The sequence below is a fragment of the Phodopus roborovskii genome, unplaced genomic scaffold (genome assembly GCF_943737965.1).
Source record: "Phodopus roborovskii unplaced genomic scaffold, PHOROB, whole genome shotgun sequence".
Taxonomy (NCBI): domain Eukaryota; kingdom Metazoa; phylum Chordata; class Mammalia; order Rodentia; family Cricetidae; genus Phodopus; species Phodopus roborovskii.
The window spans coordinates 10184761-10210966 of NW_026126459.1; the positions used below are offsets into that span (position 1 = coordinate 10184761).

At 49.0% G+C, this 26206-nt stretch overlaps 1 protein-coding gene across 1 annotated transcript in view; it reads right to left on the reverse strand.

Annotated features, from left to right (window-relative positions):
- Nucleotides 1-22265, reverse strand: part of Cerk (ceramide kinase) — a 40395-nt gene extending 18130 nt beyond the window's left edge. Inside the window, exons 1-3 of the mRNA XM_051189570.1 lie at nucleotides 22003-22265; nucleotides 3446-3559; nucleotides 2453-2575 (exon numbers count right to left, since the gene is read on the reverse strand). Coding sequence (XP_051045527.1) covers nucleotides 2453-2575; nucleotides 3446-3559; nucleotides 22003-22144 — 379 coding nt within the window. The 5' untranslated portion in view covers nucleotides 22145-22265. The remainder of the gene's footprint in view (nucleotides 1-2452; nucleotides 2576-3445; nucleotides 3560-22002) is intronic.
- Between the last annotated feature and the right edge of the window lie 3941 nt (nucleotides 22266-26206).

Below are 26206 nucleotides of genomic sequence, written 5' to 3' on the forward strand. Positions count from 1 at the left end.
TGGGGACTGACTGCCCTACCAGTCCTACGTACTGTTACAGATGCTTAATGTGAAAACCCACACACTCAGAACACAACCACTTCTCTGGTTTATTCCAATAAAACATTAAACCAGGGCCAGGGAGGTGGCTAGCAGTGAAGAGCTTCTGCTGTTTTTGCAGAGAACTCAGGTTCAGTCTTGCACCCATGTAACTCAGTTTCAGGGGATCTATCTATACCCCCTTCCGGCCACCACAGGCACTGTGCCAAATGTGCACACATAAATGGAGTCATAGCACTCATGTACATAAAATAAAAGTTTAAAAGTTTTTAAGAGATACATTCAGGGGCTAGGGTTGGAGAAATAACCCATTAGGCTAGAGCACTTGCCACTCATGCAGAGTACCTGGCTTCAATCCCTAGCACTAACACGGTGGCTCACAACCACCCATAATTCCAAATCCACGGGGATGTGACACTTTCTTCTAACCTCCATGAGCACCAGGCATGCACATGGTGTACACGAATACAGCAGGCAAAACATTCACACACACACAAAGTAAAGTAAGTGTAAAAAGAATCTTAAAAATACATTAAACATATGGAGAGATGGTGCATTCGGTAAAGAGCTTTCAAAGCAAGTACCAGGATCAGTTCAATCACCAGAACCCATGTTTAGTTTTCCAAAAGTTAGGGTGTGGTACATGCACACACAGAACCCCAATGCTGAGGAGATGGAGACAAGTGGACCTCTGGGGACTGGCCAGCCTAGCCTACCTATTTGGTGAATGTCAGGCTAATGAGAGACACTGCCTCAAAATAAAAAGTTGGAAGATGTCTGAGGAATGACACTTGGGGTTGTCCTCTGGCCTCCATAACACACATATAGATACAGGGATAGACAGTCAGTCAGACAGACAGACAGACACACACACACTCACACACACACACACAGGTAAAACTAGAGTGGCTGAGAATAGAGACTCATGTGCTGTTTCATGGCCATGGAAGTTTTCTGTGAGCTATAGTGAAAAAAAAAAACTTCAGTATTCCATGGGAGTCTGAGCCTGGAGGACCAAGCATGACTAATGACTCAGCCTCATGGGAAATGTGACTTGGTGGGAGGCGGGGCAAGCAGGGAGTGGGGTGGGTGGGAGGAGAAAGAGAAAGCAGGAGAAACTGAGGCAGCATGGATAGTAGTAGCCAAGGGACAGAGCTGGCAACAGAAGGTCTAGAAACTTGGAGTAATCTTTAAAAGGACAGCAGGTGGGGAACTTCAGTACCAGGGAAAAAGAGAGTTCAGAAAACCAGTTCTAACCACCCTCCAGTAATCGAGAGATGCACTTTAAGGAATAGTCCTGGGAGTTGAAGAGTTTTAAATACCTTATAATTGTCTCTGTCTTTCTCTCTCCTCTACCCTCCCTCTTTTATTATATTATGTATGTGTGGAGATGGTATGAGACAATGTAAAGGAATTAGCTGTCTCTGGTTTATAGGTTCTGGAGATGGAAGTGAAGTTGTCAGGCTTGGTGGTGAGTGGCCACTCATTCTCTCTCTCTCTCTCTCTCTCTCTCTCTCTCTCTCTCTCTCTCTCTCTCTCCCTCTCTCTCAGTGCTTTGAGACAGTCTCACTGTACAGTCCAGACCAGTCTGGAACTTGAAATCCCCCTGCCTCCCTCCCAAATGCTGGGATCGAAGACATGCGTCACCATGCTGGTCTTTTATAATTCACTTTTGATTTGTTTTTGTTTCACTTTTTATTCCTTTATTTGGTGTGTGTTTGTGCATGTGCTCATGAGTTCATACACTCAAAAAGGGTTTGGTTCTCTCCCTTCCACCACATAGGTCCTGGGGTTGAGCTCAGGTCCTGTGTGTTGGAGGTAAGTGCCTTTACCCACTGAGCCATCTCACTAGCCCTAAAATTTGCTTCTTTAAACTGCATATGCCAAATTAACCTAAAAAAGATAAAAGGCTAACTATGTTTTATCTGCAGTCAGCATCTATTGAAAAGTTGTCACCTTTGTGCATGAGGTTATAATGTTACAGGTGCACAGAGAACAGGATGCCATGTTCAAGGTAATAGAGAAATAGTCCCTCAGCACACACTAACCAGGCACTGCACACTCTGCTGCATTTCAGAAGCTACACACCCAGAAGGAAAGAGGCGGTGCCTCCATATCCTGTCCAAGTCTCCCTTGCACCTGGAATGCATTTACATCCACTCCAGTTATAGAGGAACTGAGGCTTTGGGGCCTAAAGGATTTGCCTCCAGGCTCACTGATCACAAGCAGGGGCTGGGCCAGGACTCCAGCTGAGGGGTCTACACACTTCTACTGCTCCACTGTGGCCCTCTAAGTAGTAAATATAAAAACAAATCAAAGGGATCCATCACGTCCACCTGGATCAGGTCACTGAGTCCTGCGTGCCAGCACAGCTGTGCTGCTTGGCAACAAATCCGAAAGCTCGTGCACGTACTCAGGCTCTCCAGCAGCTCACGGAGGGTTTGCAGCCACAGGTGACACAGCTGCTCGTCGGCACTCCAGAAGGTCGCCTGTGCCCACTTCCAGCGGTGATGGCTTGCTCTCTTCACACAATGGACTGCACAGAAACCAACACGGGTTAGCAGGGTTTGCAGCTATGGAAGTGAGACCTCATAGGCTGTACTATGGAGCTGTACTTAAGGAGCGCCATAAGCTGTCTCTTGTCTACATCTGTCATCTCACTGCAAGAGTGCTGGGAGTTCAGCTGTAAAAGGTCATCCCAGCTGGGCTGGTCGAGAGTTTACCTCGTGGAGGCTCACACTAGAGCAAGAGATTCTCACCTCAGGATCCAGCTGCACTCTACCACCTGGGCAGCGTGGCATGAGGCCAGGGGCAGGACTAGAATATATAGAGGCTGGGAGACTAAAGCTGGGGCTCAGTCTACATAGCTATAGGGAAGTTCACACCTTTTCTGGGTGAGGTTTTCTAAGTACAACCTACTGGGGGAAAGGCACCCACACCCCTGTAAGTAACCCCTCACCTACATTCTGAAAGAAAGCTCAATAAAGTCATTGGTTCCCCAGGGTGCTAAGTTGCCTATATTTGTCCTTAGGACCTTTGGAGGAGGGAAAGTTTTAGCAACACATGGAAATCACTTTACATTCCAGTAGATGTTGAGTAATTACTATTAGGAAGAGTCTATGGGCTGCAGAGATGGCTCAGAGGTTAAGAGCAGTGGCTGCTCTGCCAGAGATACTGAGTTCAATTCTCAGTAACCATACAGCTGTCAGCAACCACCTGTGATGAGATATGGCGCTCTCTTCTGGCCTGCAGGGATACATGCAGACAGAACACTATATACATGATAAATAAATACATCTTCAAAAGAAGAGTCTATGAAGATAAGCCAATCATTGACCTGATAAGTACCCTTCTTTGTAGTGTACATGGAGCTAAAGGTGGGCCTGGAAGGACTGAGCTCCCTCACCTGTGAATGCGAACGGGTTTTCCATTTTCTGCCATCGACCACTAGAGGACTGTTTCTCATTAACATCTGTTTCCTCAACAGCAATGATCTCGGACACTGGCACGGAGCAGACATCTGCAGAGAAACCACACTTAGATCCTAGGACTCATCAGAGTGACACAGTGACCCCCGGCTCCAAAGGCAGCAGACACTCATTCCTACTCGCATAAGACCCCCCAAACAGAAAGGAAGGCTAAAGCTGGTGAGATGGCTCGGCAGGCCAAAGAGCCTGCCTCCAAGCTTGAAGACCTGAGTTGGATCCCTGGGATCTGCATGGATGGAAGGAGAAAACCAACTTCTACAAGTTGTCCTCTGACAACCACAAGTACACCATGGTACCAGTCCCCTCCCATAAATAAAATGTAAATGTTAAAAGAAAAAAAAGGAGCTAGTGGTGCACACCTTTAGTCCCAGCACTTGGGAAGCAGAAGCAGAGGAAGGCAGATCTCTGAGTTCGAGGCCAGCCTGATCCACAGAGAGTTTCAGGACAGCTAGGGTGGTTACACACCCTGTCCCGAACACCCCTCTCCCCACAAAAAGGAAGGCAGGTTAGATGTCATGTCACTCCCAGCTAAGCAGCAAGAGGAAGCTTGATGTCATCAGAGGATAGGTACAGGTGTGACTTCACAGGGTCTGCTCAGCCATTTAAGCCACAGGTGCTGAGGGGCCTCCTCAGTCATTTAAGTGCTGATCTCTCGGAGTCAGCCACTGCACTACTGTGTGTGACATGTACTCTGGACATATACTCTGTTCTGATGGGTAGAAACTGGCTTAGAAACCCAAGTGGGATGGGTGATATATAATACAGGGCCACCAAGTATGAGAGAGTGGGCTTCCAGCCTGTGGGGAAGGGTTCCACACAGGCTGGGATCTGATTGGATACAGGAAGACAGGATGACATGGATGGGCCCAGACAGAGCAATGGTTCTCACCTGTGGGTCTCAACCGCTTTGGGGTCACATATCAGATAACTTATATAGAAGATATTTACATTACAATTTATAACCGTAGCAAAATTACAGTTATAAGGTAACAACAAAATAATTTTATGGTTGGGGGGGTCACCACAACATGTGGAACTGTATTAAAGCTTCTCAGTGTTAGGAAGGGCGGCCAAGAGGATGACAACTCCAGACAACCTTTAGGTTTGATTCTGTTGTTTTGACATAAGTAAGGTCTCACTATGTATTCCAGGTCAGCCATGGACTCTCAACCCTCCTGTCTCAGCTTCCTGAGTGCTGGCATCACAGCTCTGCTTCAGCAAGCCTGGTGCCAAACAATCTCTCTAAACCAGTAGCCCAGAGAGAGGCAGACTGACCCAAACTTGCTTGAAGCATGCTGCAATTATTTGGCTTGGATCAAAAGGAAGTTCTGGGCTGGGCACACAGCCATGGGAAATAATAGGTTTTTGACAGAAGCTGTGGGCTGAGGTGGTGTGGTCAGTAAAGTAGAGAAGATCACAGACAGTAACGTCCTCTTTGAACACAGGCTGGACTCCAGAATGCTTCTCTATGAATCACAGTGTATTTTTGCATGGATGAACATTGCCTGCTAGCTCCCTCAGGTGGCTCTGAACCCTGTCATCTGGCTAACAAGATCCTGCATCTCTGCAGTGGCTACATTAGTGAACCATGCCGTGTATTGCCTGTGATCCTTCTGTGTTAGTCTTCAAGCTGTTGCCGTGGAAATTGGGTCATCAGAACCTGGGGAGGTACAATCTGAGCTGTGAAAGGATTGTAGTCATGCCTCTAGAATCCCCAGAGGTACACACACTGGGGAGGGGCTGAGCTGAGCAGAATCCAGCCTAGTGCTGTGCAGAGGCTGCTGTGCCAGCCTGGGTCTGGGGCCACCCTCAGCTCTCCTCAGGCAGCTGCCTCCTGGGATTCCCAGTTTTTCATCATTGTGTCTCCAAAATTCAGCTTCTGATTCTCCCCTCCCTGGCTCCCTGCCCCACCACACACACACACACACACACACACACACACACACACACACACACACACACACAGAGGGACTCACCACACCTGCACAGGTGAGTGCTGTTCAGGGGAGCCCTAGTGGTGGATATTTGTACACCTACACAGCAAGTAGCTTTGCAATCAGCAGCCAGTTCTCCCACAATGCCCTTCCCTTCTTTCATAGCTTAGCCACCTGCATTTCTGCAGGTGTTGACTTGGCCCTTATGGAGTGCCCTCCAAATCTTGCACCACTTATGACCTTGCACTCAATTCCCTGGATCCACCTGCAACACCCACCTGTCTACCTTCTGCAACACTAGGAGGTATGGGTCACCTCCCAGGTTCTCAACAGGTGCCCAGCAGCCGGGATAGAACAGTGGCAAGGCAGTGGCCCTTTGATAAAACAGCCTGTACCTTGAGTCTCAGGCTTCAAGCATCTCTCCGAGCCTCTACATCACAATGGTGATCATCCATCAGAAAAAGGTGACATGCCAGGAAGTGGTGGCACACACTTTTAATCCCAGCAGAGACAAGTGGATCTCTGTGAGTTTGAAGTCAGCCTGATCTGCAGAGTCCCAGGATAGGCTCCAAAACTACAGAGAAACCCTGTCTCAAAAAGCCAAACCAAAAGAAAAGAAACAGATGACAGATGTCACAACTGCTAAGCACAATAGTGGAGTTAGATAAGCTTCCAATATTCAGAGGACTGAGATAAGTAAGATATTCAGAGGACTGAGAGGCAGGTAACACTCATATATTACATCATAAAATAAAACGCATCAGTGACCCACTGGACAACTCACTTAAAAGAGTGTCCGTGAGCCAGGCAGTGGTGGCACATGCCTTTAATCCTAGCACTTGGGAGGAAGAGACAGGTGTTCTGTGAGTTCGAGGCCAGACTGGTCTACAGAGTGTGTTCCAAGACAGCCTCCAAAGCCACTGAGAAGCCCTGTCTCAAAAAACCAAAGAAATAAAAACACAAACAAATAGACAAAACACATTCAGAGGATTCAGAGGGAGGCTTGGGGAACCCAAGGAAGAAGAGGGCACTGTCCTAAGGTGTCACATGCTGTGCTGGCCAGACCCCAGAGGCCATGCTGTACCAGGGGCACCACAAAGCCACGCAACCCACATACATTCCATGGCTGTGTCGGCACACAAGCCACACCATAGTTACTGTGATACTGGCACTGTCCCTTGGTAGGAACAAAGCTCTAAAAACAGCATGGCTCAGATACCCACGAGCATAACCCAAGGGTGGACTGGGTAAAGAACTAGGGTAAGTCACATGAGTTGTCAGGAGGGACTCAGGCCCCACAGGGAGGGGCTGGGGCGGTCTTGTGGTAAGGCAAGTAGCTACAGAGAGCTACAGTAGGGACAAGGAGTGTGGGGGCAGAGGGGGAGGAATGCAGCAACAGAGGGATTCAGGGACGGGAATGTCATATAGGGCCTATGAGACAGTAGCATCACCCTGATGGGGACTGGGCGGAGCTGAAGGAGGTTAAGGGGTAAGGCACTGTCAATCACAAAAGGAAAGTTCAATGGCAGGTGACTTCCTATCAGAAAGCTGGACTAGCTGTGGGACTTTGCCTCTTGCATCCCTGTGTAGCAGGCAAGGCCACCTCTGTACACAATGTCATGTTACAGGAAACTGATACTGTCAGTCACAGAGGTCAGTGGGGACTACCGAGAGAAGAGGGAGCACAGAGGCACTGGAAGAGATAGCAGCTGGTCCTTTCAGGGCAGAATGCCCCTCCAACAAGTGCTCTGCTATGCAGTCTAGAGCGTATGGAGAGGTGTCCACACACCTGGATGGCCTTGTGGACACTTGACGACATCAGCCACAGTAACTGAGAATGAGTGGGGAACATTGGCAAATAACTAAGAAGTGGGGATTCTGGGCCCTTCCTGTTCCTATGGAGTGCTAATATTTCTCTGTTAGGTGTCCTCATACACTGCCAGCAAGGTTAGTAAGTCCACAGAGACCTGAGATGTGAAGTGCAGTTTTCCCAGATGAGGCAGCCCGCAGGCCTGTGCAATGGTGACCCTGGCAACAGGCTGGGGATCTTTTACTACGAAGGGGAAGGAATGAGAAAGCCAGGGCTAGGCATAGCTCATCTGGCCCAAGGATGGAGTTCTGTGCTGTCTAGGCAGCAGCTGGGATGCACCCACAGCTGTCAATACTCTTGGGCCTCCCTGTCCGCACTCGGAGCTTGCCAGGCAGCTTCTGCGCTGAAAGTGTTACTCCAGGGTCTTCTGATCACAGAAGAACAGTGGTTGACAGGCATGAAATGAGTCCCCTTCCCTTTATAAAGTAAGGGCCTGCTATAACTGTGAGCCAAGTGTCCTCCATCATTACAAAGGACATTTAATGCCTTTCTAGGGTCCCACAGACAAACAAAGAGCCAGCCTTAGAGCAGGAGTGTCCAAGACACAAATTGGATGACAGATGCTCTGGTCCACAGTCATCAGGACCAAACCCAAACCCCCATTAAGCAGTTCCCATCTGTCCCCACCTAGGTACCACAATGCCCAGCCAAGCCTGCCATCCACTGTGCTGGTCATTCACCTGACCTGGGGACACACAGTGCTATTCCCAGTGCCCCCACCATTCTGAGAAGTGGCCCTGTTCATGGTACTGTAGTCTTGAGAATATGAAAGTAGGGCCCCAACCTGTTATGGCTTCAGGGCCATTTCACTTTAACCCCAGTGCCCAAAGACTACCCCGATGAAGCAAGCACTCACAAGAGTCCTTGCCTACCCTATTTGGAACTCTGGACGTAACCCCATCAGCCTGGCCAATCCTGGGTCCAGCCTTGGACTCCTTATTACCAGCAATGGTTTTCAAATCATTCCACACACTTGACCAGAGGGCCTAGCCAAAGTAATGAGGTCCACCCCTCAGTATCACCTCCTTGCAGATGACATGGGAACACAAGCACTTAGAATTCACTATTTCATTCAAGCAAGTTTCAGCTTCTGGCACTGTCTTTTGAGAAATCTATGGAACACCATTTTCTTTCAGGATCTAAGAGGTTCCAGTGCCTCCCACCTCCACTGCAGGCCAAGTGAGCTCTGGCACCTCCTCCCAGGGGCCCCTTCCGGACATCTTTGCCTCATGAGCCCGCCACATCTCCAGCTTCTCACCACCCCAGTGACATGAACTGCAAAACAACTCACAAGCATGGTGAGGAAGACTGTCTTCAAGGGGACTGAGGAGACAGTTCAGTAGATAAAAGTGCTTGCTGTGCAAGCGTAAGGGGTCAAGTTCAATTCCACAGCACTTACTTAAAAAGCCAGCTATGTGGCACATCCTTGTAAACCTAGGGCTTGGGGTGTGTGGGTAGAGGCTGGAAGACCCCCCCCACAGAGTTCACTGGCCAGCCAATCTAGTTCCAGGTCCCAGGAAGAGACCCTGTCTCAAAAAATAAAATGGGGAGCTGGAGAGATGGCTGAGGTTAAGAACACAGGCTGCTCTTCCAGAGGACCTGAGTTCAATTCCCAGCAACCACATGGTAGACCACAACCATCTGTAATGAGATCTGGTGCCCTCTTCTGGCCTGCAGGCAGAACACTGTATACATAATAAATAAATAAATCTTAAGGAAAAAAAAAAAAAAAAGAACATTGGCTGTTCTTGCAGAGGATATGGGTTCAATTCCCAGCACCCACATGGCAGCTCAAAACTTTCTATAACTACAGTTACAGGAGATCTGACACCATCTTCTGGCCTCTGTAGGCATCAGGAACCCACGATGCACATAATATACATCCAGTCGAGATACTCATGCACATAAAATAAAATAAACACATAAATTTTTAATTAAAGAAAAGGTGGAGTGAGATGCTTGATGTCAACCCCTGGCCTCTACACATGCACATGTACCTTCATACACACGCTACCCTCACATGCACACAGACAGGCACACACTCCTGATTCTCCACACAAACATGCACAGTCTTTGTTTTCAAAAACACTACTCCATTTGGGGAGAACAGCAAATGGCTTGAAGATCTGGTCTCTGCCTTGGAAAGATGTAGGCTTTGTTTACAAGGATACTATTCTAGAAAACACATCAAGCTGGGCTATCTTACCAGGTCTGGCACATCTAACAAAACCATATTTTAAAGAGTTTCCCCATGTTTGAAGTTCAGCTCAGAGATGATAGAATGGTCTGTTCCAGTCCCAGAGCTGTTCTGTCCCTTTCCTGCCTGTCTCTTCCACACCACAAAGGAGCAACTCACTACCTGCGACACCAGCTAGGCCCTTTCTCATTCCCAGACAGCAGAGCTAAACCTGAATACATCTCTGTATGTAGTTTCTGTTTACCGTTCATCTTCTGACAATAAAACAATCCACATTTTTAAAAAAATATTGGGAGGGAGGCTGGAGAGATGGCTCAGTGGTTAAGAGCACTGACTGCTCTTCTAGAGGACCCAGGTTCAAGTCCTAGCACCCACACAGCAGCTCACAACTCCCTATAATTCCAGTTCCAGTGGACCCAACACCCATGGCACAACACCAATGCACATAAAGTAAAAGAATTAAATTAATTAAAAAACAAAAGAAGCCGGGCAGTGGTGGTACACGTCTTTAATCCCAGCACTCTGGGATCTCTGCGAGTTCGAAGCCAGTCTTGTGTACACAGTGAGTTCCAGGAAAGCCAAGGCTACACAGAGAAACCCTGTCTCAAAAACAAAACAAAACAAAAACAATAGTGGTTCAAATAGGACAATGTCATAAATTCAACATTGTTCCTGTTTGATAAACCTTCCCAAACTTGGACTGCAAATCTGTAAGTGAATCTTGGCTAAAACTCCAAGCACTTTTGCTGACAACAGACAAATCCTCCTGCCCCGTTCTTCATGCCAGGGTGACTCATGTGGGTGTGCAGCTCACCCTGCAATGAAGGCCATCACATTCCAGAGTAATCAGTTGCCCTTGGCTGGGGAGGCTGGCCTGCTGGTTCTTGTCATGGGGGAGTTTGCCAGTGTCTTCTCCACAGCCTGCTGCAGTATTTGTAATCATTGCATAGCCTCACAGACCAAGCACACAGGCACCAGCTTCTAGCACTTGCTTGTTCTGTTGTTTGTGTGCACTATGGTCAGTGAGTTGTGAGAGAAAGCAGTGTCAGCTGCCAGCCAGTCAGCTGGGACACCAGAGGCTCCAGGATGCCCATAGATTTCCCACATGCCTCAAGGGCAGCAAGGTTCACCAGTAACCTAGGTACACATGCATGTAAGCCCACACATATCAGACAAATCAAGATAATGGGAATATGCCACTCAGTCATCTCTCCCATGGCCACCCAGGAAACCCAGTGGATAGAGATCAAGATAAGAAACTGGGCACGATGGCACACACTTACAATTCCAGCCTAGAAATTGGAGGCATGAGGATGAGAAGTTTATCATCAAGGTCACAATTGCTGCACATAGCTCTCTAAAAACTTGAAATCTGAGATGAAAGGGAGAAGAGGAGTTGGGACAAGAGAGTCATGCCCTTAGTGCCCTCTAGCACAGGTCATGCAAAGGCCAAGGCTACATCCCCATGGAAAATAGGTATGAAGTGGCTCCAAGCACCTTGGCCTATATGCACCCAGTCTGTATAGGCACCTGAGCAACAAGGGTGCCCAAGAAAGCTGGATGGGGAATATGTCTCATTGTCCTGCAATTAAATAGGAGTCAAATTTCCCTGGCAATGGACCACTCTGTAGCATTTGCCATGTGAATACCTGACCTTCATTAAAACCATAGGTAAGTGCTCAGCACATGGGCACCAGGGAATGCAGAAATACCATATGGGCCTGGACTCTCTGAGTAACAATTATCGTTTGAGAGTGGGCAATCTGTCTGTTCCCTTCCTGCTGGGCTTTTCCATCCTGATGCAAACTCTGCCTGTGGCATCATCCAGAGACCTGACAACAAAGGGAACCAGACACAGGAGTCATTACATGGAAGCTCTGAGGTGACTGTGGGCTTCACACCTGCTGAGGCACGCCTGAAGTCTTTGAGTAGCTGCACAGAGGGAAGCTTTCAGGAGAGAGCCAATACAGAACTGGGAGAAAAAAAACCTTCTTGTCTGAAGCTTCAAACTATGAGCTGGGCTCAGTGACAGAATGTGGAGCAATGGGGGAGGCGGGCCCAGGAAATGGGTCAGTAGGAACAGTCTATTCTGAAAACACAGGCCTGACTCCTGGAATGGACTGGATGTACCTTTCCTTGCTCTTCCCTCTTGGATATCAGATTCAAGACCCACATAAGAAGACTCAGAGAGGCAAAGGGGCAAGGCAGCTGCCTGGAGTTTGAGGGCAGGAGAGGGACCCTGGGTTTCCTTTTACACCACAGAGCTCTGGTCTGGAGTGGAAGAAACCACTGTCGGAAGCGCCAGTGTGCACAGACAAGAACATCAACACATCACCATGTGTTGGCACACACCTTTAAGCCCAGCACTCGGGAGGCACTCTGAGTTCGAGGCCAGCCTACTGTACAGAGTTCCAGGACAGCCATGGTGGTTGGTTACACAGAGAAACCCTGTCTCAAAAAAAGAAAAAAGAAAACAAAAAACAAAAAACAGGGCAGATGTCCTCTCAGGACAGAGCCTTGAATAAGAACCACCACCACACCCCACTGAGAAGCCCAGGCCTCCTTTTCAAACCAAGCCAGCTGTACTGTGCTTCAAGATGTAAGCACATTAGAAGTGAAGCTAGAAACACTCATAATCACTCATCAAAATAAAGCATGCTAATACCAGATAGACTTCAAACAAAAGAAGTTTTCCAGAGATGGAAGGCCCATTGTACAAAAGCAAGGTGTGGCAAGTCTCCGTGTGTGCATTAAAAGGTAGCTGCAGAATATGTTAGGTGGAAACAGGCAGAACTGATGGGTGAAATGAATGAATTCCAACTGTCCCCACACATAACGACAGACAGAACAGTGGACTGGGAAACAGACAGCCTTGTGCAGGATTCAATGTTGCCTTCAAGCTTCAATGACACTCCTCTAAAGGTGGTGGAATACATCCTTCCTGGGAGCTATCAAAACATATACCAAAACAGATATAATCTGGGGGTCTTGATCGGGTTCAATTTTTTTTGCCACTTAAAGAATTAAAAGGTAGGAAAATTTTGAAGGGTAGCAGAGAAACCTCAAGCACCCTAGACAGAATCAGCAGTGGTAGGTGGGTAATTATTGGGGGTGAGGAGACACACACATGTAACACACACACACACACACACACACACACACGAATACAATGAGGAAAGGACCCAGTCTCTTCTCAGAAGGGTTTTCCTTCCCTACTTTAGGCTTGATTAGTTTGAAGAAAGTCATGCTGGTTGACTGGCCCAGAACTATCACGTGACAAGTCCTAAGCAGGCCTTGAACTTGTTGAGCCAGTTCATAAGCAGTTTTGTTTTGTTTTGTTTTGTTTTGTTTTGTTTTAAGCTGCCAGACTTTGGTTTCAAGTCAGGAGGGTGAGGAAGAAGCTAACCATCTTGGAAATTCTCCACTTTTATGACCTAGCCATGGCCCCTCTCTCTAATTGTCAGTCCAGCAGGGAGTATGTCTACTTCCTAGTCTAATAAAACTATCCGTCTAACCAGGAGACCCCAAATATACCTCAAATATCTACCTGCCCAAAGAGACTCTGTGCTATACAGCGCTATCCCAGCCCTCCCAGAAAAACAGCCACCATTATGATATTAGCTGTGCCTGCTGGCAAGAATCTATCCTTGAAGCCCTGTGAACTATTGACACTTAGAGAAGGAGAGGGTGAGGGAGGGTCACTGGAGAACCCCCCTCCAAGATTCCAGCCATTTATATACAATTTTGCCCTAATTGCAACTGGTGGTACATGGGGTGGTTCTGGGGTGAGGCTAGAGTGCACAGGGCTGTGGAAGGCAAGAGGAAGGCAAGGAGAAGGGGGAGGGAGCCATCATCATCCATGCTTCCAGAATGGCTGCTTTGGGGGATCACCCACACTCCTGCCTATAACCTTTCACCTATGCTTTCTAAGTAAGCCCAACAGACTCATTGGTTCTCCAGGGTGGATTTTGGTAGAGTGGACTTTGGTTTATTATTAGGAACTTATGAGGAGGGGTGACATTGTTTCGCTCCCTCCTGCACCAGGGGCAGACCAGGGAAGACTGGCTCTGTTGGCCCTCATGCCTTAATCGAAAACATTGGCTGGTTTAAGTATCTATAACCAAACTGGTTGGAGAGGTGTTTAGGGGGCCTAAGGCTCCACTGCTACAGGTGGCGTTCCTCAGAGGGGCTGAGTCTAGCCTGACTCAACTGGAAGGGAGCCCCAAGAGAACATGTTCCCCAAGTAGCAGCAATTTTTCCAGGCATCAGTTGTTGACTTTTTTTTTTTTTTTTTTTTAGGTTGAATTGTTTCACTGCTTTTAAAGACAACACACTGTTAGTTCCTCTTTGTTAAAAAATTATTTAGGCCGGGGATTGGCTGCTGGCTGCCTTTGTAAATAAAGCTTTGTTAGCACACAGCCATGACCCTTTGTTGATATAGAGTCTGTAGCAGCTTATACACTCAAAAAAACAGTGCCGAGGAGGTAACTGGATGGCCCATGAAGCCAAAGAAACTTGTTAGTCCATTTTGGACAACCCTTGCTTTAAAGACACACTTTATTTGAGGCAGGGTCTCACAGGAGGTCTAAGTGGCCGGGCACTTTCAAGCCTCTCCTTTTAAAGGCCTCAGAGAGTGGGGTCATAGCAGAGAATGCCACGCCCACTTGTTGACTTATTTTAGATTGCCAAAAGTTAACCATGAAACCCAGTCAGAGTGATCACAAGCTTACGACTGTTTGAGGAGTAATGAGACCTGTCATATCTCAAGAGTCACTGAAACACCAGCAGAAGCTGCTGTCCCCCAGCCTCGGTCAAGTGAGAAACTTCCAGTCCAAAGGTCTCCCATGGTCACTGGACTGATCTGGAAAGAGACTGTTTCCGACATTGACTGGCATGATTGCCAGTTATTTCCTGTGCAGATTATCAAGAGGAAATGTTCGTATCATGGGCTTTATGCAAATTGACCATTTCTGTTGCTTCTGATCTCATAAAGGGACATGCATGAAGTCTGCACAGCCCTGTTGGGTCGACACCTCACAGGCAGCACTTCATGCTGGGGTTTGCACAAACTCTTCAGGCTCCTCACACCCAGCTGGCTTCCACTGCACATTCCTTTAGAGCAGTGGTTCTCAACCTTCCTAATGCTGTGACCCTTTAAGACAGTTCCTCGTGTTGGGATGCACCCCCCACCGCCACAATCATAAACTCATTTTGTTGCTATTTCATAACTGTAATTTTACTACTGTTATGAATCGTAATGTAAATATGTGATATGCAAGATATCTGATACGCGATCCCTGTGAAAGGGTTGTTTGACCTGACAAAGAGGTCTGGACCTCTACAACCGCACCCCTACAACTTCTACATCACCCATCCTGATGAGGGATTGAGCCAGGGGCCAAAGTCTTCCTGGAAGAGGGAGGGCCTGAAGTCTGACCCCACTGCTGAGCAAGGATACTGAGGAGGCAGGTGAAAGAGGACTCTGACAAGAACCTGCCCTAAGGAAGGAGACCACAAAGGACCTTGGAAGGTGGGCAGCTGTGTTTCCACAGAGGGACATCAGACATCCACAGCACTGACCTGCAGGAAGGAATAAATTGGCAGAATTGTCTTTTCAAGTTTCCTGATGCCTGGGATTCATCCATCACAGGACTGTCCCCATGGGAGGAAACAGAGAACAGAATGGAAAGTATCTTAGGCCAAGGTCAGAGGTCAGAGTTCAGAGGGCAATAAACTTGTAGGCAGCAGCTATCTGAACCAGTCAGTGGCCACAAGAGTGAGACGGAGAGGAGGTCTGAGACTGGAGAGAGCGGACACACAGAGAGCACCTACAGGAGCAGCCTCTGTGTTGTGTGAGATGTGGGCTGTCTCTAGTTTGGCAGTTGGAACCAAATCTTAAGAGAGGACAGAGACAGCTCTTTCCTGTGGCCGGCAGCATGGAGGCTACACTATGGGGATCCACAGAAAAAAGTTGCCAGGGCCTAGCCACTTAGAGTGTGGCCCACCATGTCCTTCAAGCCCTACAAGGGTTGAAAATGGAGAACAAGATCAAGATGAGGCCCTCAAGCTAACACCTTAGGGACAGGTCTAGACAGAAGCACTGGACAGGTAGCAGCTACCAATGAAAAGAACAAAAGGAGCTATGCTAATAAAATTGCCAGAGAGAAGAGAGAGGGTTGACAAGGATGCGGAAAGGTTGGGGAAGTGTAAAGAAAAAAATATCAGCAAGGTCTCAACAAACACAGACATTGTATCTTCAAGAATAAGAAGTGGCCTGCGAACTAATGTTTGGTTTCTGTAGGATACATGACCAAAAATGGAATTTAGGGTATGGAATGGAGTGCAGTTCATTAGCAAAGCAGGCACTTAGCATGTGTGAGGCCCTAGGTTCCACCTTCAGCACCAAGAAAGAAAAAAAAGAAAGAAAGAAATAGATGCTAAGCCAAAGAAAAATGCTTTCCCAAAACAGCAGAGCAGTTACTGCTTAGGTCTTTCAACTTTGTCCCCCCCCCCCAGTGGGTTCCTGAAGCCCCTCTGCAGCTCCACCTTCCCATCCACAGGCTGGGGACAGCATCCCTGTGGCATCCACTCGGGTGCTTGGCCTCCACTCTGGGGTCTATGTCCATGAATGGCATCTATCTGTCAATCATCTATAAATTTATCTTCTATTTATTTATCATCTACCTACCTACCTACCAATAATCTATTATTTTACCTGTTTTTCAATAACTTATCAGCCAATTATCAGTATCTTTTTATTGATATGTCTATCAATTATCTACCATCAATCTATCTTTCTACCATTTACTTATCCATAATCTGCCACCTAGCCTTCCATCATGTATTCTTCCATCTATGTCTTTCAATATTTTTAGAGACAAAGTCTCACTATATAACCCAGGATGGCTTTGAACTTATGTCCTCTTGCCTTCATCTCTCAAGTGCTGGGATTATAAGTGTGTGATTCCGTGCCTGGTTCCATTTTCCTACCAGTTTTGTTTTGTTTGAAACAGGAACTCACTGAATAGTCCAAGTTGGTCCTGGTGGTCATCCCTTCCTCTCAAGTACTAGGATTATAGAACCTGACTTTGATTTTCATAGATGCTTAAGAGTTTTTCTTAGTTTGGTTTTGTTTTTGGTTTCTCATGAAAGAGTTTCTCTGTGTAACAGCTCTGACTGTCCTGGAATGAGCTCTGTAGACCAACTCACAGAGATCTGTCTGCCTTTGCCTCCTGAATGCTGGGATTAAAGGCATGCACCACCACTGCCCAACATCTTACAGTTGTCTCACAATTTTCATGTAGTCACATAGGTTAGCCTTTCCTGTTTCCATGTAGGCTAGGAATGCCATTTGCTTATCTGTAACTCCCCTGACTGACTTTAGGAAACTTTCTCCCACTAATCATTTACAAAGGTATTTGAGTGTGGTTCATGCCTGTGATTCTAGCATTTGGGAGGCTGAGGTAGGTGGATTGTTTCAAGTGTGAGGTCAGCCTGAGCTACGTAGATCAGGCTGGTCTGTAAAGGAAGACCCAATCTCAAAACAGCAACAACAAAGGTGTAGTAGTAACTTTTCAGATAATAAAACACAACAAATAAAAAGCATACGTGGCAGTCCTTCATCTTGATCTAGTTGGATCCTGCTTTCTCCTTTTAAGTTGCACACAAGAAAAAGGGAAAGCAGATGTCCCCAAAGGATCCTAGAATGAAAACAAGTCCAAGAAGGCATCAATGTGTAAACTACATGTGTGCACGCATGTGTGCGCACACACACACACACACACACACACACACACACACACACAAATAGGATTTAAGCCAAAAAGAATTAATTACAGTCACATGGTGTTTAAAACTAGTAAGGAGCCAGGTGATGGTGTCATATGCCTTTAATCCCAGCACTCAGGATGCAGAGGCAGGAGGATCTCTGGGAGTTCAAGGCCAGTCTTGTCCATAAAATGAGCTCCAGGACAGCCAGGACTATTACACAGAGAAACCCTGTCTTGATTAACCAATAAGTAAATAAATAAATCCAGTAGGAAGAGATGGACCTGTCAGGTACAGAGTTAGACTGTGTGGCTGTGTTTCTGTGAACCACTTGCAGAGTGAAACCTGTCCCTTGGAGACAGCTGGGCTGAGATCTACCCCAGAACTGCATAGGGGCAGGGAGAGGTTCTGGGCTGTGGTTCCTACACCCTATCTTGGCTATGTTTACACAGGTGCAGAGTTATCAAAACACATGGAACGGCGCCCTTAAAATATGAGGGTTTTATTGCAGGAGAAGCAAATCTCAGTGAGGCTGTTCTTTAAAATAAAAAGCCATGTTTCAAGGCAGCAAGATAATATGGAAAACAGCCTATAGCTATTTCCCTAGTTTTCCTTTTGCGCATATTTGCATACACAATCACACCAAGCATTAAGCACTTTGTATGTATAATACTAAAGTAGTCTTTCCGCTTTCTAGATTTTTTAAAGGAAGATTTATTTTTATTTTAAAATTATGTCTGTGTGTGAGAGAGTTAAGTGCAGATGAGTACAGGTGCCCACTGAAGCTAGAAGCATTAGATCCCCCTGGAGCTGTAGTTAAAGGTGGTTGTGAGCTACCCTGATGTGGGTTCTGGGAATCAAACTTAGGTCCCCTGCAAGAGCAGTACATGCTCTAACTACTGAGCCATGTCTCCAGACTCAAGGTTTTATTAAATCATCACATGTTTTTTGCAAGGGGATGCTGGTGACACATCCTAGGGCTTGGTGTCTGCTAGACAAACACTCCACAGTTGAGCTATACCCTCAGTCCCATGACCTATTTTTGTGAGCTTGCTCATTCTTGACCCACGGTGTGTGGGGGTGGGGGACGGTGAGGATGTAGGCAAAGACAGCTGTGACTTGCCCATGAACTCACTGCCAGCTTTGGGGCACCCAACTGGAGGCTGGTAGAGACTGGTAGAAGATAAGAGAGGTTCTCCCCACAAAGGTGGAGCCTAGGCAGTGGTCCTAGTGCCATTCTTGAGCCCTCCACACACACAGACACACAGCAAGTACTATGAAAGAACAAATGTGGAATTGATAGTGTGCCTTATCGCAGCCACGAGAAGCCCAGACATCACTCCAGGCTGCCTCAAGTTCAACTAGTGACCCACTTAGGGAAGGCCTCCCCACCCCCCACATTTCCTGTTTTTAGTCTGCCCCACTTCCGCTTAGGCTGTGGTCTGGAGAAGCCCTTGCTGGATCAGCTTCCTCCAGTACCTATCTCCTGCTCCCAGGATTGAGTTCTTATCTCTGTTTCTGGGCACTTGGCAGAGAGCAACCATGACACAGGCCCCAGAAAGAGTGTGTGCCTGGATTCAGAGCCTGCTTCTATTGTGCACCAGGCACCTAGGGAGGGAACAAGCAACTCATATCTTCCAGTTCTCATGTCTAAAGGAGGAGAGAATGAGGAATAAATGAAATACCCAGATGGGTGCCCAGTGTCCCTAAGGGCTGTCCTGGAGTTCCAGGGCTGCCAGCCTCTCACAGGTCCTACAATCTGTTTTTTGCACAATCCTTTGCCCATGGGTCCCTACCCAGGCAATTCAGGTGTGTCCAGACACACCTGGGGGAGTGGCAGATTGGAAGTGCCACTGGCTAAGTGAATTCAATGTGCCATGAACTGCTTATAGCCTGCTCTCCGGACCCCACAGACTTCAAGCTCACCTTAACTCTAAGAAGTAGGCCTAATTCTTTGGGGGTTGAAAACAGGGGTGGGGGTGAGGTAGGGAGGAGGCATCTTGGTTCTCCCTTCCCCTCTTCCTCCTAAACTAGAGTTTGCAAACTTGTTTTCGTATTCATGTGGAGGTGGAGAGTGCCAGGAAAGGGGAAGTGTGCAGAGTACTTTCTAGGACAGCCTATCAACTGGTCCCTCACAGCCAGTGCTAGAGAGGACAGGTCTGTTGGACTACTATCAGATGGTTCTGGATAAGCCTACACAAAAGTAGCTACACACTTCACAGGGGTGATGCAATACTCACTCCATAGAGCTGGCCAGCTGGGGAAGCCACCTGCCAGCAAAAACAAGCAGACTAAAAGTAGACACTGCCAGCAAACCAAACCTAGAATGTGGGCACCAGAAACTGCAACTGTGCTGTGCCAACGTTAACAACAGGCAGTGGATGATGTCCCACCCCACAGCCCATGAAGGGAAGTGGGCCCTGTCCATGCCTTTATGGCCTTCCAGACCCAAAAGAGGCAGTGCTATATCTCATGGAATTGGGTTTGCTCAGCTGCAAGTCCTAGCTGGGCCAGAAGAACAGCCCCACCCTGGAGCCCATTTAATGTATATGACACGAAGCAGAGGCCAGCAGCTCACACATACTGAGCACCCCATGTGACAGCATTCTTATCCTAAGCCTAGACTCTGGGTCATAGAGGCTTACTTACCTGAAATTCAACCCACTCAGGCCTAGGCAGAACAGTGGTAAAGTCAGAGAACAAGAGAGAAGTAACTCCGGGAGGTAGCGCCAGAGCACATAGAAAGACTTCAGGGTAATCAAGTCCCAGGCACTGAGCCACAGAAAGTCACTCTGAAGACAATGCTGCTTTGATCCCAAGGCCAGAAACCAGGTTGGTCACCAGTTTGAGGTCACCTTAGCCCTAGTCTAGTCTGAAGAGCCTTGCGGCACAGTGTTGGAATACTTATACCCCCAACTACCCACAGGACACCAAAAAGCCATCCTGGGTTGAATGAGTAAATGGATGATCGACATCCCAAACTCAGAATGTCCACCTGAGAGTCCTGACTCCCACAACTCCTACTCTCAACAATTTTTAAAAGGAAAAAAAAAAAAAAAAATCCATGCTTCTCCCACAGGTACCTTTGCAAAGTGAGAGTCAACCCCACTACACTCAACCCTGCCTACCTCCACCATCTCCACCTAGACGCGGTCAACTGCTTCTCCCCCACTCTGTTCTGTTCCCACTCTCACTGACTCCCTGAAGAGATCACCAGGTCTTTGCAAAAAGGTAAGCTGGATACCACCCTCCAGGGATTCTCTTTATACCGACAATAAAGGCCAGTTCCCACCTCAGCCTGCCAGGCTGCAGGAGGACTAGACCCTATTCTCCAGCCATTCCCCCCATCAACCTTGACTCTGACACAGCCATGTCTTGATGCTATTCCTGCCTCTATCAGTCATCCCCCTCTCACCCCCCATGTACATATCAACACTCAGCCTCTCCAGGTCTCTGGGCAAATGCTACCATGTAATTGAGACCTACTCAGCCCACCCTGTACTGGTCAGTGACCATCTTTTAGAGGTTCACCCTCAATACCTACTCTCAGAGGTTCTTCTCAGGATCCAAATCCATCAGACACATTTATCCCCATGTGTCCCTCTGTGCTTCCTTAAATGGAAAATGCACCCCATTGCTTCAGACTTCATACGTATTGAGCCCAAGCTAGGATCCCTAGGCCCATCCCTAGCAGGCAGGCACCCAAGGGAAGCTTGCAGATCATGTTTGCTGTTTGTTGGTAATGCCTGTGTTTAGCAAGCCCCAGGCCTTGGATTCTATCATTCCCAGCAAAGAAAGAGGAAGAGAGAAAACAAACTAAAGTTGGGCTTGGTGGCACATGTCTGTGTTCCCAGTTTGAGGCTGACCTGAGCCACACAGGGAAAACCAAAATCAAACAAAAAGCAATGGATGCCTGAAACTGAATACATCCACAAGGCCACCCCTGGGTGCTCCTGCCCCTGGTGTCCACACACAATCTTCTGTAATCCTCTTTTGAAAGAGGACTCAATGACATCTTTATAAACCTCTGTCAATCCCTAGGCCACCAGACAGACCTGCAACAAAGTCCAGAGAGGCTCCAGTGTCCTTGTACCAGCTCAGCCACTGCGGGTGGCTTGCACCTCTCCTGAGCTACTCTTCTCTCATCCCGGAAGGCCTCTGAGCAGGGTGCATCCCCAACAAAGTCAAAGCCCGGTGCTTTACTGCCTAATCACTTAAAGTCCCTACTAGGGTGCCTCTGGGCTTCTCCAGTAGGGAAGCATGTGTCTGTGCTTCGTTTCACTATATTGGAGGAAAGGGGTGACTAGACACCAGTCTTCTCCAGGTGTGCCTGAGCATCCCCACGACAGCACCAACAACAGACCTCCCCTGGGATCCCGCAGATGCGCTGGGGGCTGCGGACGCCGGCCCGTCCCCTCCCCCTCCAGCACCTCCAGAGGCTTTGTCATCCCAGTTCCTGGAGTGTCTGGGCCCTCAGCGCCGGGACGGTTCCCCGCCAGCGGCCGCGGAATACTCAGAACGCCCGGCACCAGGGCCCTGCACCTCCGATCCTCCGCACCTCAGGTGCCCTGGATGCCTCTCCCAGTGCCCCAGGTCTCTTTCTCTCTCCCGGGTCCGCCCAACCCCGGCTGCCCGAAGCGCTCCGGCTGCGCAGGCCCTGGGGTGGATGCTGCACCAGCCCCATCAGCCCCGGACTGCCACACTCACCAGCACCCGGCGCGCAGGGACCCGGCCCCGGGCTCCGCCACCAGCGTAGCAGCGCCCGCGCGGGCTCTAGGCTGACGGCGCAGCGCTCCTGCTTCACCCACAGCACCGACTGCAGTGGCTCCGCCGCCCCCATCGCGCCCATCGCCGCCGGCGCGGCCTCGTCCGCCGGGCGCGGGGCGCGCGGACGCCGGGGGGCGCGGGACCGTTAGCGGCCCCTGCAGTCAGCCCGGCGGTGTCGCGGGGAGGCGGGAGCGGGAGCGGGAGGCGGCGCTGCGTCACCCAGTACGCAGAGAGGGCGGCGGGGACCCGGGGCGGGGTGTGGAGACCCGGGAGGAGGCGACCAGGGTAAGACAGGAGACGCTGGACTTGGGGACACAGAAGGAACAGAAGATCCAGGGAGCCTAGGTTGGGACACAGAGGAGGCCTAGGAAGAAACGGGAGGGGTTAGAGGAGGGCCCTGAGGGGCCTGGGCGTGGGGAGTGCGGTCGAAGCGACCCGGTGTTCTGAACGTCTCGAGGCTGTGGCTCTCGCTGTTCCTGGGCGCTGCTGGGTCTGCACGCGGGATGGGCGGGGGAGGGTTGTAATGACAGGCGGAATCCCCGGCAGCGCAGAAATGCTGCCCAAGAGGTTGTGTGCTGGCAGTGGGAGGCTTTGGAACAGCCGGTGTGCGCCCACGAGCGATGTGACCTTGGGCATCTGTCTCTTTTTAGATCTTGGTCTCCTGGTGGCTGGGAACAGTGCTGCAGGCTGGCCCCAGCAGGCAAGGGAAGGCTAGGAGGAGGAGGGCTACCTTCCAAGGCATAGAAGCTCAATGTGTGGCTGGATGTGGGTCTAATGTCACCAGAGAGATGGGGAAGGAGTCTTCATGTCAGTCACTTGACTATTTCTTCCCTAACAGGCCCAAGGAACCTGAGTTGCTATTCCTGATGGGACAAGCTCAACATGTCTGCCTCAGAGATGTCTTCCTGGACTCTCACTCTTAGAGCTAAAGGATCCCAAGGCACAGTAGGGCAGTATTCAGCACTGTCTTGAAAGCATGTTCACCCCTCTCTGTGAAAATTACATAGGCATATGGGTTTGTCTCTTACTGTCTCCAGTGTCTAAAATGGTCCCTGCACATAGTGTTCCTAATCAAATATTGGTTGCATGATGGCATCTATTCACAGCTGACCAATGAACAGTTTGCTCAGATGGCCTAAGAGTGCAGAGCTCTGTTGTGACAGAGCCAAGCCTCACTACAGGGTCTGACTTCAAGAAGGCTGGAGAGTCACCTGTTCTCCCTGTCAGCAATCCTGCTGCTGTGCCTGGTACTGGGTGGCTAAGGGACAGGGCTGATCCTGTCAGTGCCCTGTGTCCATCTGCAGCGCAGTAACAGCCATGAATCACTCGCTTCCTGGAAGCCCAACCCAGTTCTAGGCTCCAGGACAGCCCTGCAGTGTTGGTTAGGCCCTGGCAGAGTCCTAGCCCCACCCTTGAACAAGCTGGGTCTGATTTAGCTCAGTGATTAGTTGTAGCATGGCTCTTCCAGCTCTTTCCTTTCACAGCTGTCATGAGGAGGCTTGGAGAATGTGGACATGAAACTTCTTTAGAAACCTGGTGTCATTGCTAGGTGAATGATGCCACCTCTAACATGTGAGGGGTTGTGCCAGGCAAGGGCATTGGGAGCTAGGGACTCTAGAACACTAGCTTCTCTGCTGGGACCACTTCTTTTGGACTTCCTGCCCCTCTGCATTTAACCATGTAGCCCTTTATTTACTATTGTTGTTACTGCCTTGTGGTTTTTTGAGACAGTTTCTCTGTGTAACAGCCCTGGCTGTCCTGGAACTCACTTTATAGACCAGGCTGGCCTCAAACTTAAAGATCCATTGGCCTCTGCCTCCCAAGTGCTGAGATGAATGGTCTGAGCCACCATGCCTGGAAAATCATTCAGTGTTTTATAAAGGTCCACATTGGCCTGAGAATTCTGTAGTCAGACAGGATCCCCAAGAGGACTTGACTCCATCCTAGCCCGACAGAAAGGAGCTCCCTCCAGGAAAACACAACCACACAGACCACAAAATACTAGAGAATCTGAGAAGAGGTCCCTATGTGGACTTAGCCCACTAGTGAGTCCCAGGGTCCCCCAGTGGCTGCTGTGGACTGAAGTGTAAACCCTATTCAAATTCCAAAGCTCCATGTTTGAGTGTCATAGATAGTGACTTATTTGGAGATAGGGCCTTTAAAGAGGTGATTAAATAAGGCCTTTAGGAGGTGGGGCAATAGCTTAGTTCATGGACAGAGATTTGCCACTTGGCCTCCAGACATACTCACCCACATATGTGCACCTACACACATATGAACACATGTACAAACAAGTTAGACCATTAGGGTTGACTTAATCCATTTTGAGTGGTGTACTCAGTATAGGGGAGATTTGAACACAGAACACCTATAAAAAGTACTAGAGGAATGACCATCTGCAGGCTTCAGGAGACACCAGCCTGATGGACCCTTGGTCTTGGTCTTCCAGCCTCTGTGAACCAGCATCACGAAGCAGTACCAGATGTTGAATCAGTGGTGACCCTGACCAACTAATGCATTAGGCTGTTAGCCTGGGTAGCTGCATTTCCAGGACTGGCTGGGGAGCCTCTGCTCAGGGGAGGGCACCCTAATGAGGGCTGTGTTGTGGGAAGACTTTGTGAAGCTGAGGTGGACAGTATGGATGGGCTCAGACCCTCCAGGCTGTGGACCATATGAGCACAGTATTGGGGCTGGAAGGAAGGAGGTTGTTGTGTGGAAAGCAGCTGCAGGCCTCCCCTCCCCCCACTGCCTGTGAATCCCTGGGGCTCATCAGTTGTTGGGTGTGAAAGCAGATGGCACAACAGCTGACAGCCTTGGAAACACCTACAGAGCCTGGATCAGCCCTGGGAGGTGGGACTCTACACCGGAATGCACACACCCAGCTCTCCTGATTGCTTTCCAAGCTACCTGGCTCATCTCTGCCCTGACTGCTATATACTTCCCTTGCTGAATCCTGATCCAAGCACCTTCTTCCATGTCTATTTAGAAGGTCCCTAACCAGCTGCCTTACCCACAGCCACCCTCTTCATGCTGTCACAGAAGAACTTCACCTGTGCCTGACTCCTGACAGCCAATGGATGTCCCAGCCTGTTGCTGACTTTGTGCATACACAGTTGGGTTCAGATTTAGAGGGGCCCTGGGATCAGGGACATATAGGCTCAACCCAAACATTGTGGAACCTTCCTGAGCTAGACACTGCCAGCCTGCCCCCCCCCCCTGTCATTTGTCCAGTCTACAAATGGAAGTATTCAGCTTTTGACCTGATACTTGGGATCATGTGACTCTGGACGTCTGGCCAGCTATGGCCAGCACCCTCTCTCCTGGGTGTTCTCTCATACATGGGCTCCCTGGTTCCTGAGATCCTGTCTAGTGCCACACATTGCCTCGAAACATGACTGTTCCTCCCATTAAGTAACCCACCAGAGAGGTCTTAAGCCACTTGCAGAACCTTCCAATTTAGTCCTTTCTGGGTTCTGAGTCCCTCCCTCCCCCTCTTAGGCTCTTGCCCCTGCTATTGTTTACACTCGGGGCCTGCCTGGTTATCTTCCCAAGCTTCCTCCCTGATGAAGTCAGCAGGACTAATTGACATCAAAAACTAGAACACTGCTGGGCAGGGCCAGGGGAACTAGCAGGCCATACCCACAGGCTGCCAGGAATGCTGCCCTCTACCCTCAATCATCGAGGAAGAGCCTTCCAAGCACTACCTGTCAAGGCTGACTACCTGGAGCATGTGTTCTGGGCTTGGAGGCCCAGTGTTTGAGAGGCAGCTTCATGGTTCACAAAATGTACAACTCTTACCTGCCCTCAGGAGCCAGACAATAACTAGAAACTCCCATTATCTATTCCATTTTACAGACAGAAAAAGGAGACTCAAGAAACCAAATTAACTAGTTCAAGTTACAGGATCGGTACTTTGAGCAATCCTGCTCCCAACATCTCAGAGTTGAAATGGAAAGTTAGAAAGTAGCATAAGCCAAGGTCAATGCTGTCAGTGGACAATGCTTGCTCCTTGGGAACCCCCTGGGAGGGCTAGATCACCTTTAGGGTAGGTAGGACAAGAACATTCTGACAGAAGTGTCCTCTCCTATCTAAGAAATCAAGGCTTGAGCTGAAGAGCAGGTGGCCCCCAGTGTGACAGAGTCAG